Consider the following 13003-nt stretch of genomic DNA (forward strand, 5'->3'; position numbering starts at 1 on the left):
GAGATATTATTAAGCATTTTATAATATCTGAATGACTGATTTCATGCCTAATATGGAAGTATAATCTGTGCTAATGCTTTGTTTATGGCAACGCTTAATTTTTAAAATCCCATTTTCTCAATAGGAACCACACCCTGAAAAGTGAACACTTGAGACTGTAACATGCTTTCTGTCCCAAATCTTTCTGTTTTGTTAGGAGCATCCTGGCACACTGGTTTTACTTATCTTTCAGACACATCCCTAACATGTTTTTTGTTTTACACTCATTTTTCCATCTTTCCACTCTCCCTTCCTCTGTAATCCCGTCTGTCATTTCTTGGCTTTGCAGAAAATCCGAAGGCTGTTAATCAGGAAAGTTTTGTTTGCCTTCCTTGGAGACGATGGCAGGTCTACAACCTGACGCCTTTGGCCAGGCTGCTTTCTGCAGAGCACCCCCTCGCTCGGGGCAGCTCGCTGGGTTGGCCCCGGTGATTCGGCTCTGCTCCTCACTCTCTGTAGGGAGGGGGGCTGTGGTGCCTCCCCAGGGACAGCAGGACTGGCTGCGTCAAATGAGAAACTGGTTCATAGGATAAAGTACGGTTTTCTCCACAAACTGAGAGAATGGAATAGAAATGGCTACTAATGAACAGTAGTTCATTTGTAGTCCTATTTCACAGCATTCACGCATAGTATCTGTAGAAAACTTTTTTAAAAGCATTAAAAACCATCCTGGAGAATTTTATCTTTAAATTCTGTGGACATTCACCCAATGAGAGAGCCCTCTAGCACGTGGCTAAATCAGCGTGTGGCTCTTAAAAGTCCGTAACAACATCGTGCGTGTCAGGAAAGCAGCTACTTAGTTCTGGAGCTATTAGAAGGGAAAGACGTTTGAGGGAGAAGGAAATAATGTAAGTATTTATGCTTTGGCATAAATTAACAGTCTGGGTACAAGCCCTCTACCTCAGCTGAGGGAGAAGAGGCTCTAGCTCGATCCAGTCCCACTGGGTGAAACAAGGCTGCAGTAGTTCGCACGTAACCAATGTGCTACGCAAATTGCCCGTGTGAATATCGGAAAATTTCTGTAGGAGCCTTGGACGAATCTTCCAAAACCACTGTTGTAAAATCGGGATTGACAGGCCTAGGATATAGTGATCTAGGTTAATCCCCGGGTGATAGCATTCCCGTGGCCGTACCAACCCACCTCCAGGTCTCCCTGCCTCCCACCGTGATGCCGGAGGGGCATCAGGGCGGCGGTGCCCCGGGGTGGCCTTTGGCACACCTCCCCTCCCTGCCCCCCTGCGCGCCGCAGCACTGCCGCCCTCCCCGGCACCCCCGCCACGTGCAGGGCGACGGGGCCGCATCCTGCCCTGCCGACCTCTGGCTTTGCCAGCTGTACGCAGCTCCGGATTTAGCCACCTCTCAGTTGAATCAGGGAAGGGTTTAACACTGTGAGCACTTAGGTTCTCCCCTTGCTTTTAGCGTCACAGGTTTCTCTGGCTGACAAAGTGCTATGTCACAGCAAATTTGCTTCTTTGTCATAGTTTCCAAGGCGCATTGCTTCTATGAATGAGTGAGGCTTCTGCAAACGTCTTTCAGATCATGACATTAATTGGCAGGAGGCACAGATTTGAGCATGAGCCTCTTCTGCCAGTTACTTTTTTCCTGAGCAATTTGAGTTTTGTGACTGGACTTTTTTCTCCTCTCTTCTAGGAAATATATGATTAAATGTCTGTTATATAGTCAATACCATGAAGGTTCTCTCATCTGTTAGGCAGAAACATAATCTGAACTCAGCTGGAGGAAAAATTGGAGCTATTATCTAGGGGGGAGGGGAAAGGAAATAGGTTTTGCTTGTAGACAGCTTTATAACATCTGTATCTCAGTCTTTCTGTTTGTTTTGTTTTGTTTTCAATTCACCAAACGTCACAGGAAGCAAATTCTGGACACCGCTGCAAAATCATTTTTGGTTGTGTAAAGAAGGGAAGGCATTTTCCTCTAACTGTGTAACCCTCAAACTGCTGCAGCCTTTGCTTTCTGTTTGTAATAGGAATGCTCAGTTTCTAGCTCACTTCTAAAGATCTGCTGCAGGCTAAATATCAGCATAAAGTTCCCAGTCAAAATTTGGTTTTGTGTGTGTCACAGTGTGGTTTTTATAGCCATGTTATATAATCACTTGAAAAAAAAGTGGTATACTGAAAGACCCTTTATTTCACCAGCACAGATACTGAACACTCACACATATCAGACGCATTTTAAGTCAGTGTAACAACAGTAGTCCAAAGGTGATGAAGAGAAGATGGCAGCACCTGGAAAATCCTGCTTTTGGGGGTTTTTGTGTGCCTGATCAAAAAGAAATGAGCCAAATGGGAAAATTATAAATAATGAAAATTCGAACCTCTGGTAAGACTTCAGCTACAAGAGAGCTTCTTCAAATCTTGTGACAAAATGTCTCCATCAATTAATATCTAAGAGACATGTAGCATTTCTGTTACTGGGGGGACAGCAAAATCAAAACTCGGCTGTCAGAGTGATGCCCCGAGGACATTCTAACAATAAAGAGGCTTTGTCTGTGACAATAAAAACCAGTGGGTACTCTGTTTTCACTAAGTTTCATGGTACTCGCTCCTTCTTGAGATCTGGGACCATTTCAATCAAAGCCCAAGTAAACTGAGAAGTTCTCATTAGGAAAATTTAGGTGGAAAGCCTGTATCTAAATCCTGGTGTCTGAACTGCAGCAAATGGCCTTCGCAGTCGTACAAAGCTGACCACTAGTACTTTGGAATTAGGAATCTACTTTGATGGGGTTTTTTAGATAGCAGGAAAGGAGCAATGGGTTAAAGAAGTGTTTACCATCACCGTGGGCAGATAACTTGGACAGTAGCTCCACTGAAAGCTGCTTTTTCCTCTGCTCCAGTATCTTCTGGTTTTGCTAAGATAGTTGTTCAGCAGCTAAGTTTATTTGCTATATTTAAGTGCTAGAAGTAACTGACATTTTTTCATTTGTGAAGTAGACAGGAAAACATGACTTGAAGGAAATCTCTCTCAATAGGAGACTAATTAGCAAACTTCGTGATGTGTATAAAACCCTAAGGAAGTTTCAGCATTAGTTTCTTAAGACAGTTTCTAATGAGAGAGGGTACAAGAGTACTTTCTCTATTAACATTGTTCAGATGAAATTTATGGCATGATCTACTTTTGATTTCTAATTACTTTAGTTCTACATTTAATTCCACTCTCAATATAACTTGATTTCATTCAGTGAAAATCTCAGGTAAACATTAGCCAGAGTCTTAATTTTATGTAGCATTAGAGAAAAGAGAAACTAAAGAAATAAAAACTAGCAAAATGTGCTGCACAGCATATGGCAACATGGAATATTCATTCAGGGATGTCCCAAGTTGCATGCACAGTAAGCCCTAGCCTAGCAGTCAAATATTATTTGCCTAAAAAATTATTTAATTGTTTTCACAAATATATTATTGGTCCTATATAAAATATTGATCCTATATTAAAGGTATAATTAATCACTGGTTAACTAATGCAGCAGGTAATAACTCTGTGCCTGCCATCAGAGAAGATAACTTGTCAGTCAAAACGTTGTTACTTTTTGGAACCTTTTACATTTACCTTTTCTGGGAACAAAATACTCCCGAGTTTCTCCTTTTTCTGCCTAACATAAATAGCTGAAGAGTAATTAGAGCAGCAAGGAGACCAAAGACATTGGTCCTCTAGTGTGTTAAACACTAGGCTACAGACCCCAGATCCTGGATGAGAGTTTTAAGTACCGAGCTGTTGGTTACGCTTGCTTCATCTTCATCAAAGGATGGGCAGTCCTTTGAACTTCAGTGATTATTTAATTGTTTTTGTTTTTCTACCCTAAAAGAAACACACCAAGTGGAATATTTTGCTCAACTTGAAACAAAGGCTTAACGTCAGCAACAGCAATAAATACGTAAATATAGTTCAATTCAAAAAATATTTTCATTATTTAGGTTCAAAGAAAGGACTAACATAAAGGACTGAAAATAAATTATTAATACCACCCTTTTACTGCATCTTAAAAAACCACATCCCTCTTAGGGCTTAGTTTCACAAAGAGCTTAATCTGATCTTAAGCCTTGTTGCTGCCAAAAGTCTCCCCACCTCTGCCTCTGCCCTCCCCGCTGTGTTTCTTTACCGGCTTCCCAGGCGTTTGTGCAACATCCGCATCAGCCAGGTGAGCTCAGCCCAGCCATTTCCCCAGGTGGCCGCACCGGCTTCTGCGGATGGAAAGAAAATGGGAATACCTTTTTTTCTTTTTGGCAGTATGATCCCAGAGCAGTTTAACCCAGTTGTGAATCTGTGGTTTGTCTCTCAATAAATGGCTTTTCTCCAGTGTGCTTTCCTATCCTGAGAAATGTCAGCTATAGTTTCAACATGATGCCGCATTTGTGTTTTAGAAAAACAATACTGGGTTCGTTGAAGCAAGCCTAGTCGATGGGCTTTACAGCTGTCAGCATAAGTGTATCTGGAGTAGCTCTTTATGAGAACTTTCCAGATCATCTAAGTTTAGGATTTTTTTTTTGTTTTTAATGGAAAACTTATAAAAACAATTTGTTTGTTTTCCATGAAACTTCTGGTTTGGTTTGGTTTGGTTTTGTTGTGTGATTAGATTGTAAATGTCACTAGAGGACTGCTAGGTTTCTTGCTGGTTAGTTTCTCAACAATGTGCTTTAAAGCACAGTGGGGAAAAAATTTAAAATAATATTTTAATAAGTAACATGAGTATTTCAAACTTCTGAAAAGGTTTACTTTTAGTCAAGATTGGGGCAGATAGTCTTATCAGCCTGACCCAAAGTGGTTTAGCTATCCTGGCCCAATCGATTCTTCATTCACAAAATTCCTAGGTGGGCAGAGTATTTTTGCACTGACCTTTGTTTAACCTGCTCTGAGACTGCCTCTAAACACAGGTCTCCTGGTTAGAGATAGATGTGGAATGCAAACAAAAACAAAGCCTCTGGCACACTTGAAATGGGAGATGACCATTCCTTTCTCTTGCGCCAATTCAGAATAAAGGAGTTGTAGATGATCCATTCAGATGGCAAGCTGATTAATATCACGTACTTCCAAAGGCACAGTTTGTCATAATAGATAAAATCAGTTTTACACTTAGACTAGATAAAGTCTGAAAAAGCTTTATTCCAAGAGTTGCTTTTGCCCTACAGAAGACTAAACTGAATAACCCGTAATATCAAGCAGGGGTATGAAATGAAAGAAGTTTGAATCCATGACACTCATATCCAGAAAAAGAAAGGGAAGAAATGTTTTCATAAATGTGCATTAATCATTATCCTTTGTATTTCCATTAAATACATAAATGAAACATGGGTGATGTTAAAATATGGCTTCAGTGTATTGTGACTCTATGAAGAAAAGTTACTCACTTTACAATATGGAGTAATTAAAAAATAAATAGGCCTCTCTCTTTAGATGAGTAATTCATCTAGAGACTCTAATCCCAGAAAGTGTGTTCCACATCTACAGGACAATGAAGAAAGTTTTCCTAGAGTAAACAGGTACCAGCCATTATATTTCATAATTTTAGGTGTTTTTTTCCTCAATTTCTGGGTTTGGTGTAAGGAGGAATTCAGGCTTAAAATCTAGACTGGTATATGTGGCAATGATGTTACAGCTGTTAAGTGGAATTGTTGCAATTTGCTTTCCTGAGATGTTTTTGTTTATTTGCAAGTATATAGTAATTCTAAAACCATCATCTCAAACCCATAAACACAAGCTGGTACCTCTTCTTTACCTGTATGGCCACAACTGCAAAGAGATTATTTCTGAGGTATTTGAGACCATTTTTAAATAGTAAAGCTGAAACTCAAATTCATACCTCACTTTCCAAAGATCAGATTCTTTCTACAACCTACTTTCTTTCATTTTGCATAACTAGTGGAGGACTGGAGAATAAAAATTACTCTGGTTTTGATGAACTTATCCCAGACAGTGTAGTCTTAAAAAAGCAGGCCACCTCTAACTTAGGGTGTCTTATTTTGTTTGTCATTTAGAGGTTATTTGCTGAAAGGACACATGTGCATTTCCACTTGCGGACAAAATTGCCTCACCCATAAGGAATCCCAGAGGCAAAGTTTTGCTCCTGCAAGGAAAATTCTGCTGAGATGCTAAAAAATCCTTTGGTTCCAGTGTATAAGTTGGGGAAGTTTTCGTGGGTATGAATCTAGCCCTCTGACACTCTGTTTAACTCTGAATTAACCAGGGAAGCTCCCCCGTACCCTTGAACTTCTAACCATATTGTAGTTGTGTGATTTCCCAAACATCTGCTGGGGACTCTGAAACCACCACATTCATTTTCTTATGACCTAAGCTGCAATTTAACTCAGGTCTCTGAAGATGAAAGCCAGGGAAGCCTCTGCAGAGAGCAGAACACTTTCCAAAGCAGTTCTCAGCTTGTGGAGATGGGAGCAGCTGGCCTGCTCTCCCTTTCGGGTCGGGGGGGCTTCTTGTTTCCAGCTCCCTGTCAGACATCTGAGGAACCCCTGTTTTTCTTTTTTTGCTACACCCACTCCCTGAGGCAAAGGCCAGCAGTCCCCATCCATCTGTCTGGAAAACCTGGAAAGAACCCTGAAATATTTTGTTTTCAGTAAACTGTCTGAGGTCTTCGGGTATTACAGAAATAGAAATAAATTCCCCGCAAAAGCAGCAGGATTAGAATCAGTCCTTGCTCGCTTGCTTTTTTGTAGTAGAACATGTCATCATTTTTGCTAAATAGTAACAAGGCCTCCTCGTCAGTTTTAAAACAGTTTTGTGGCATGGAAGAGAAGTTTATAAAAACGATACCAACAGAAAACAAAGCTTTAGGTTCAAAGTAGTTCTGGACACGGATTTTTAAGGAATTTGTTGATTCGGCAAACAAATCGAAATTTGTTGATTCATTTGTTTTGGCAAATTTGTGGAATTTGCAAAAACTAAGTGTATTGATGTCAGTGAAATTTTCTACAGAAGGATGTCCCCAAGTCCAGCATAAACTCTCAGGCAATAGATGTCTCAGATTAAGGAGTCAACATTCATCTGGGATGGAGGAAGCCCAGATTTAAGTCTGCTCTCTGCATGATTCAGAGCCTCCCACAACCAAAGTGAGCGATGCAGTCTCCAGACTTTTCTAATGCAGCTCTCAGTCTCTCTTAATGAACTCCTTGGAAAGAGGGCTTGTTTTTAATGTGGAAAAATGTAGAATGTAAAACCTCAAATATTTTCACCAGACAGTACTCGCATTCCTTGGCCAGTCCCAGCTGGAAGTTATTGTCAAGGTTGCTGTTCATCAAAGGACTCGAGCAGAAGGCAGAGCTTTATTCTGGTATTTCTGTAGCACCTGTACAGCGGAGCCCTGCTCCATGCCTGTGGCTCTTTGGTCTGACATACGACTCCTCAGAAACATACAAGTAAATAATATTCAATGCTAATCTCACAAATAGTCCCTTTAGGGCCACAGCTAATATGGTGCACTTAAAGTTAGGCATGTGCTCAATTATAAAGTTATTACTGAATCAGAGGCCTTGTAGGCTGAAAATTTGATTAAGGAGTATTTCAACTTGAGAAAAGCCCCCAGATTAAATGGGTTTTTTTTTCATACAAAGCTCAGACATATCAAATAATTTTGGAATATTCTTTTCACTTTTAATAAGCTTGTGCAAGCTATAAAGTTGGAAATGTCTTCAAATGAAGTTTATAAAAGAGTATACTTTTCAGATTTCAAAGAAAAAGAGAGGTCTGCAGTCAGTGTGTAAAAAATCCAAAGGTTTTTTCCAAGCATTTTGTTTTTCTTAGTCTAGAGTTTTTTAACTTAAGATTTAATTAATACTTTATTATTCAAACCAACCAGAGCATTAAATGAAACAATGTTGACTTAACCTTCCTGTAACTCTATGTTTCATGACAGTTACCCCAAAGATTAATTAGATCTGCTCGACAAAATGAATTTGTGATGTAAGTGGTGATAGAAGTAACACTTTGAGTGGAAGCCACTCAAAAATCCTGTGAAGTGTTACCGTAATTACGTGCCAAAGTCGGCTCTGGTGTGAGCAGAGCTCAGTGTCGACACAGAAGGAGTTGCGCCCGTGTGCAGTGGATGAGATGGTTGCCCCTGACTGAGCCCTTTGGGATTCCCCACTCCTTGGTGGAATTTCAGTCCCCTAGTGAAACTGGAGTCGGGGGTGGGGAAACTGGTGCACTGGACGGCTCGTTCAAAACAGCTCTGGAGAGTTTCATGCCAAAGTACGGTGCATGACGGGAGGGTGTGATGCAGCCGGGGTGGTGGGGTGACGAGAAGAGAGGGAACAGGAGGGACAGTGCTGATTGACTAGTTCTTCTAGGCTCCCTGAGCGGTCAGTGGAGGGAGACTGGCACTGCCAGAGGCTTTGGGTGAGCTGCTCCGTGGTCTGTCTCTCCTGGTGGACCATGGTGGGAAGCCAGGCAGAGCAAACAGCTAACGTAAGGAGATAAATAGGCACCTAAAACTGCACGGTGGAAGTACTTTCTACATCTTCACCTACTGCGTGCACATCTTCCCAGCACTTTCAGTACCATCTGACCCCTTCCAGAAACAAACATATTTTCTTTTTATAATCCTGATATCTTAATTAATAATGAGACCTGTAAAATACGCAATCGAACTTTAATTTTATGAAGGTTTGAGAAGGATAATCCAAAACCTTAATGAAAGCAGGCCTTTGTAAAAAAGTCCCCTCTTTGCCTGGAGGACACAATGTATTTCACATAAGAAGGTTATTTGTAAAATTGGCCGTGGTCCAAATTTAGATATATAAGAATTTGCTTAATCTTAATGAGCTCCATAATGTGCTTACAGGTAAATGCATGTCTAAACACATTGTTGGAAGAAAAAAAAGAAGGCTGAGGCAGATCAAGGGGCTCATCGGACTGAAAAACAACCAAGGGGAGAAATACAGTTACTTGTCACCTGGAACGGTTCCCTGTTGTTGTTCACCCCTAGCTCTTACTAGCCCAATGGAAAAGGTGACGTGGCTCTAGGAGCAATTGGCCAGGGCTGAAGGTTGCTTTACCCTCTTAGCAAAGTGTGTATGGAAACACAGCTCTGAAATCACCCCTTTAAATTTTTCTTTATTCTAGATATGATTAGAACTTTTTGCCTTTTTCTTGACTCTTTACGCATACACGTAAGCTATACATACTACCGCTGGTGGGGAAGTACATTTTTCCTGTTGTACAGAATGTTGACTTTTCACTGAAAAAATCAGTCTCCCTCAGAATCAAAACATTTTCAGCTGAGAACCAAAACTGTTCTAAGTTTTCTTATTTTTTGATAAAAGTCAACATTTTCCATAGAAAGGTAATATTCTTTGTGAGTTTTTTTGCATTAAAAACAGTTTCACTGACATATATTTATACTGTAGAAAACAACTTGAGCACAGCTATTATTTTCTATCTATCTATCTGATTCATTGCTGAGGCAAAGTGGTAATAATAAAGGCAGTCAATACACATGGCTTGGTAATGTCGCTTGGATCTTTGGTAATTTGAATCTTTCAGGAACCACTATATGGACACTAAAAATAATAAATATTTTCAAGTCTTAAATTCAGCAAATCAAACATTAAGAATCATTATGAAAGTAATCAAGCTGAAGTAGGGAACATATCGTGCCACTGTATGACTCCATAGTTTGTTTGCACCTTGAGTACTTAGTACAGTTTGTTCCCCATACCAAAAAGGAGATGATAGACCTGGCAAAGTTTCAGAGAAGAAAAATAGGGATGATTGAAGGTATGGTACGGCTTTCATACAAGGAAAAACTGAATGACTATACAAGGAAAAACTTAATCACTTAAGCCTCTTTAATGTAGAAAAGAAGTCCTGCCAGAGGACAAAACAGTGATCTATAAAGGCACAAGCAGCACGGAGACTGTGGATAGGTATCACTAGTTCACTGTCCTTCCCAGTAAAAGAACTTGGTATCATTAAATACAGCTGGAAGGAGACAGGTTCAAATCCCTCTGAAGTGGGCAGTTGTTCACTTAACTGTGAGTTAAGCTGTGGTGCTCATTGCTGTAGGGTGGTGGGGATACTTAAAGTTTTGCAGGGGTTGAAGGAGAGACTAAATAAATCCACAGAAGAGAACTCTTCTGAGGATTAGTGATGATGTAGAAATTGTGTCTGGTTCAAGAAGACTCTGAGCTGCAAATGGTTGGAAGATGAGAAAATATTCATGGGAATCATCATACATGTTGGGACTTCTTCCTAAGATGCTTTACTAGCAGAGGCAGGCACTAGCAGCAGTGAGAGACAGGATACTGCACTAGATGGGCTGTCTGATCCAGTACCTGTGCTCTTACATGCATTAGTATTCACTGCAGTCCTCTATACAGCTTGAAACGGTGATGTGTTGAGCCTTCACTACTCACTGATGTCCGCTATAACTGACACCACTCAGTACTCACAGGACCAGGCTTTTCTCACTTGAGTTAGAAATACCTGATGAGTATCTATTTGCAAGTCCTACCTCTTGCAAACAAGACATTCAGACTCCTTTCAGTATTTCACAAAATCCAAGAGAGGGAAAACAAAATAACACACAGATTATACACAGAGAGGAGAAAAAATGCCCAAACCAACATTTTAGAAATTACAATTTTTTAAATTAGGAAAAGGAGAATGTCAAAAAAGGTTTTGCTAATCATAATGGTTTGCTTTGTAGGTAAATGCATCACGCCAAGAAACCAAGCTGATGGAAGAATGTGACCAGCTCATTGAAATAATCCAGCAAAGACGACAAATAATTGGAACCAAAATCAAGGAAGGAAAGGTAAAAGCTTTTCTTCTTTAGATCACAAGTAGGTCAACACTGCTTCGTCATGCTTTCGGCTTTTTGACCTCAGGTACTATTAATACAAATTTGTAAAAGTCCTTATGTAGTCCTGGGCTACTGCTACTTTCATGTAAAGAGGAATGAAATATATCAAGGTTAGTATGCTAGACCTCAACAGTTTATTTGGCATCTCTCTTACTACATGTGATTATGATTTTTAAGGATAAATACAGAAATGATGTCACCATCAGTAAATGATAATAAAATGATGACTCATTAGTGATTCCTTCAGTCTGTTATATGTCTGACTGTTCCCCCCAAAGTTTTCACTTTCACAAAGTGTCACAACATTTGGTATCGTGGCTGGCAATTACCTACATGAATAATTTAGTCTAGATACTTTAATTATTTATTAAAATACTATCACATAAAAAAATTGTTTCAATCACTGTCATTCTTGAGAATAGAAAGTTTAACTTATTTACAAAAAAAATATTCAAAAACATGCAGGAAATTAAATGAAGTGTGCATTTCTAATTACTGAGGTACAATGATTATTAGCGACAAACATACTGAGCAGGAAGAATCTCTGATATTCAAATTTCAACACATTTTGCTAGCTACCTGTGAACTCAGAAACACATTAGAGTTGAATTAACGTTCTTATTTTCTAGGTACATGGTGTTTACTCTTTAACTGCTAAACTAAGTCAAATATAAACTCTTCTTGTGTGGGAAAAGCTCAGGAAAGGAATAAATTCAAGAGCAGGTTAAATGGTTCATGCGGCTGTCAAGATATTCCAATTAACTTGAAATAAAAAGCCTGTAGGCAAGAGCTGACTTAAACATGTTTGAAGCCACAGGTCCAGTACGTTGTGTGACAGAACTTGAATTTCCTCATGCTGTTAACAAAATATAATTCCCTTCAAAATGGAAAAGGTGGCCTTCTGCATTATTGTTTCAACTCTGTTTCTCTATGCAGTGAGACCAGCTGTGCTTCCAATGAAGTAGAAAACTTTCCATTCATTTGGATTTGTGCTATATACATGAGTTGCTTTTAAAAAATCTGTTGCTTGCAAAGATGTATTCTAATGTCCATTAGAGCATGAAAGATTTAGAATACAATTGACTCCAAATTTATTTGAATATAGCTGATACCAGAATCTATCCCCATTCTTTGTTCTACTTTGTTCAACCAAAAGTGGTATCAATGGAGGTCCAGTAAAGATCTGGAATGCTTTGCCCCAAATGTTGTATATGTTGAAAGATTTCAGGGGTTTGAGAGACCCATGTGAAAAGCCACAGGGAATTCTGCCCAATGTACCTTCTTTGAAGAGGGCCTGTGGCAAAGAATCTTTCTGGAAGGTAGGGCATGGCAAATTTGTCTATAGCACTGTAGTTATGGCTACAGAGCTGGAAACACTCGGGTATAAAGTTCTAGCTATGGCTAGCAAGGCTGCAGATTCAGACACACGAGTCTGACAATGTGGTGCAGCTCCATCCTTAATCTCACCTAGCACCCAAAACCTATAAAATCCCACAGAGCATGTAACAGGAAAAAACCATTTAAATATCAAATAAATAAGATAATTTTAGTGCAGACATTGTTCCTGCCATTGGAAGGGAGTGGGTGAGATGAGACCTCTTCCTTTTAAAGTTTATCATCAGTTGTCTTCTTGAAGAAGATACAGAAAAGAATCAAGCAAACAAAAAAACTAGTTCATATGTAGCCCTCACAAATCATGATATGCCTCTGATTGCTAAAAGCTCATAAGGTAACATTTATTTGAGTGCATTGTTTGTTTTGTTAATTAATAAGTAAACAAAGAGATGAGCTACTTAATACTGAAATGAACCTCTCCCTGGTTAGACTGGTGTAGACCAAATTGTAATCTCTGCAAATGCACAGTTAGAGAAAACATTATGGCATTAGTTCATCCTAGAAGCTGATCAGATTATTAGCATTATCAAAATCTTAATGCTTTCCCAGCATTTTTCTCCCTTTATTGTTTCTATCTTTAGAAGAAATACCAATGTTACAGGACACTAATCATTTGGCCAGTATTTTCTTTTTGAAAGTTTTCCAAGAGATTTATTTTCCTACTGGTTTCTGTTGTCAGGTAGGTGCACTAAGATACCCTTATCTCTGCTAAGGATGCAGTTATATCTGAAATTCAACTCA

At 39.5% G+C, this 13003-nt stretch overlaps 1 protein-coding gene across 1 annotated transcript in view; it reads left to right on the forward strand.

Annotated features, from left to right (window-relative positions):
* LOC104072891 (E3 ubiquitin-protein ligase Midline-1-like) overlaps positions 1 to 13003 on the forward strand; it is a 48182-nt gene that overhangs the window by 7123 nt on the left and 28056 nt on the right. Inside the window, 1 exon segment of the mRNA XM_009572491.1 lies at positions 10712 to 10819. Within this exon segment, the coding sequence (XP_009570786.1) occupies positions 10712 to 10819 (108 nt within the window).

This window comes from Fulmarus glacialis, unplaced genomic scaffold (genome assembly GCF_000690835.1).
Source record: "Fulmarus glacialis isolate BGI_N327 unplaced genomic scaffold, ASM69083v1 scaffold9632, whole genome shotgun sequence".
NCBI classification, from domain to species: Eukaryota; Metazoa; Chordata; class Aves; order Procellariiformes; family Procellariidae; genus Fulmarus; species Fulmarus glacialis.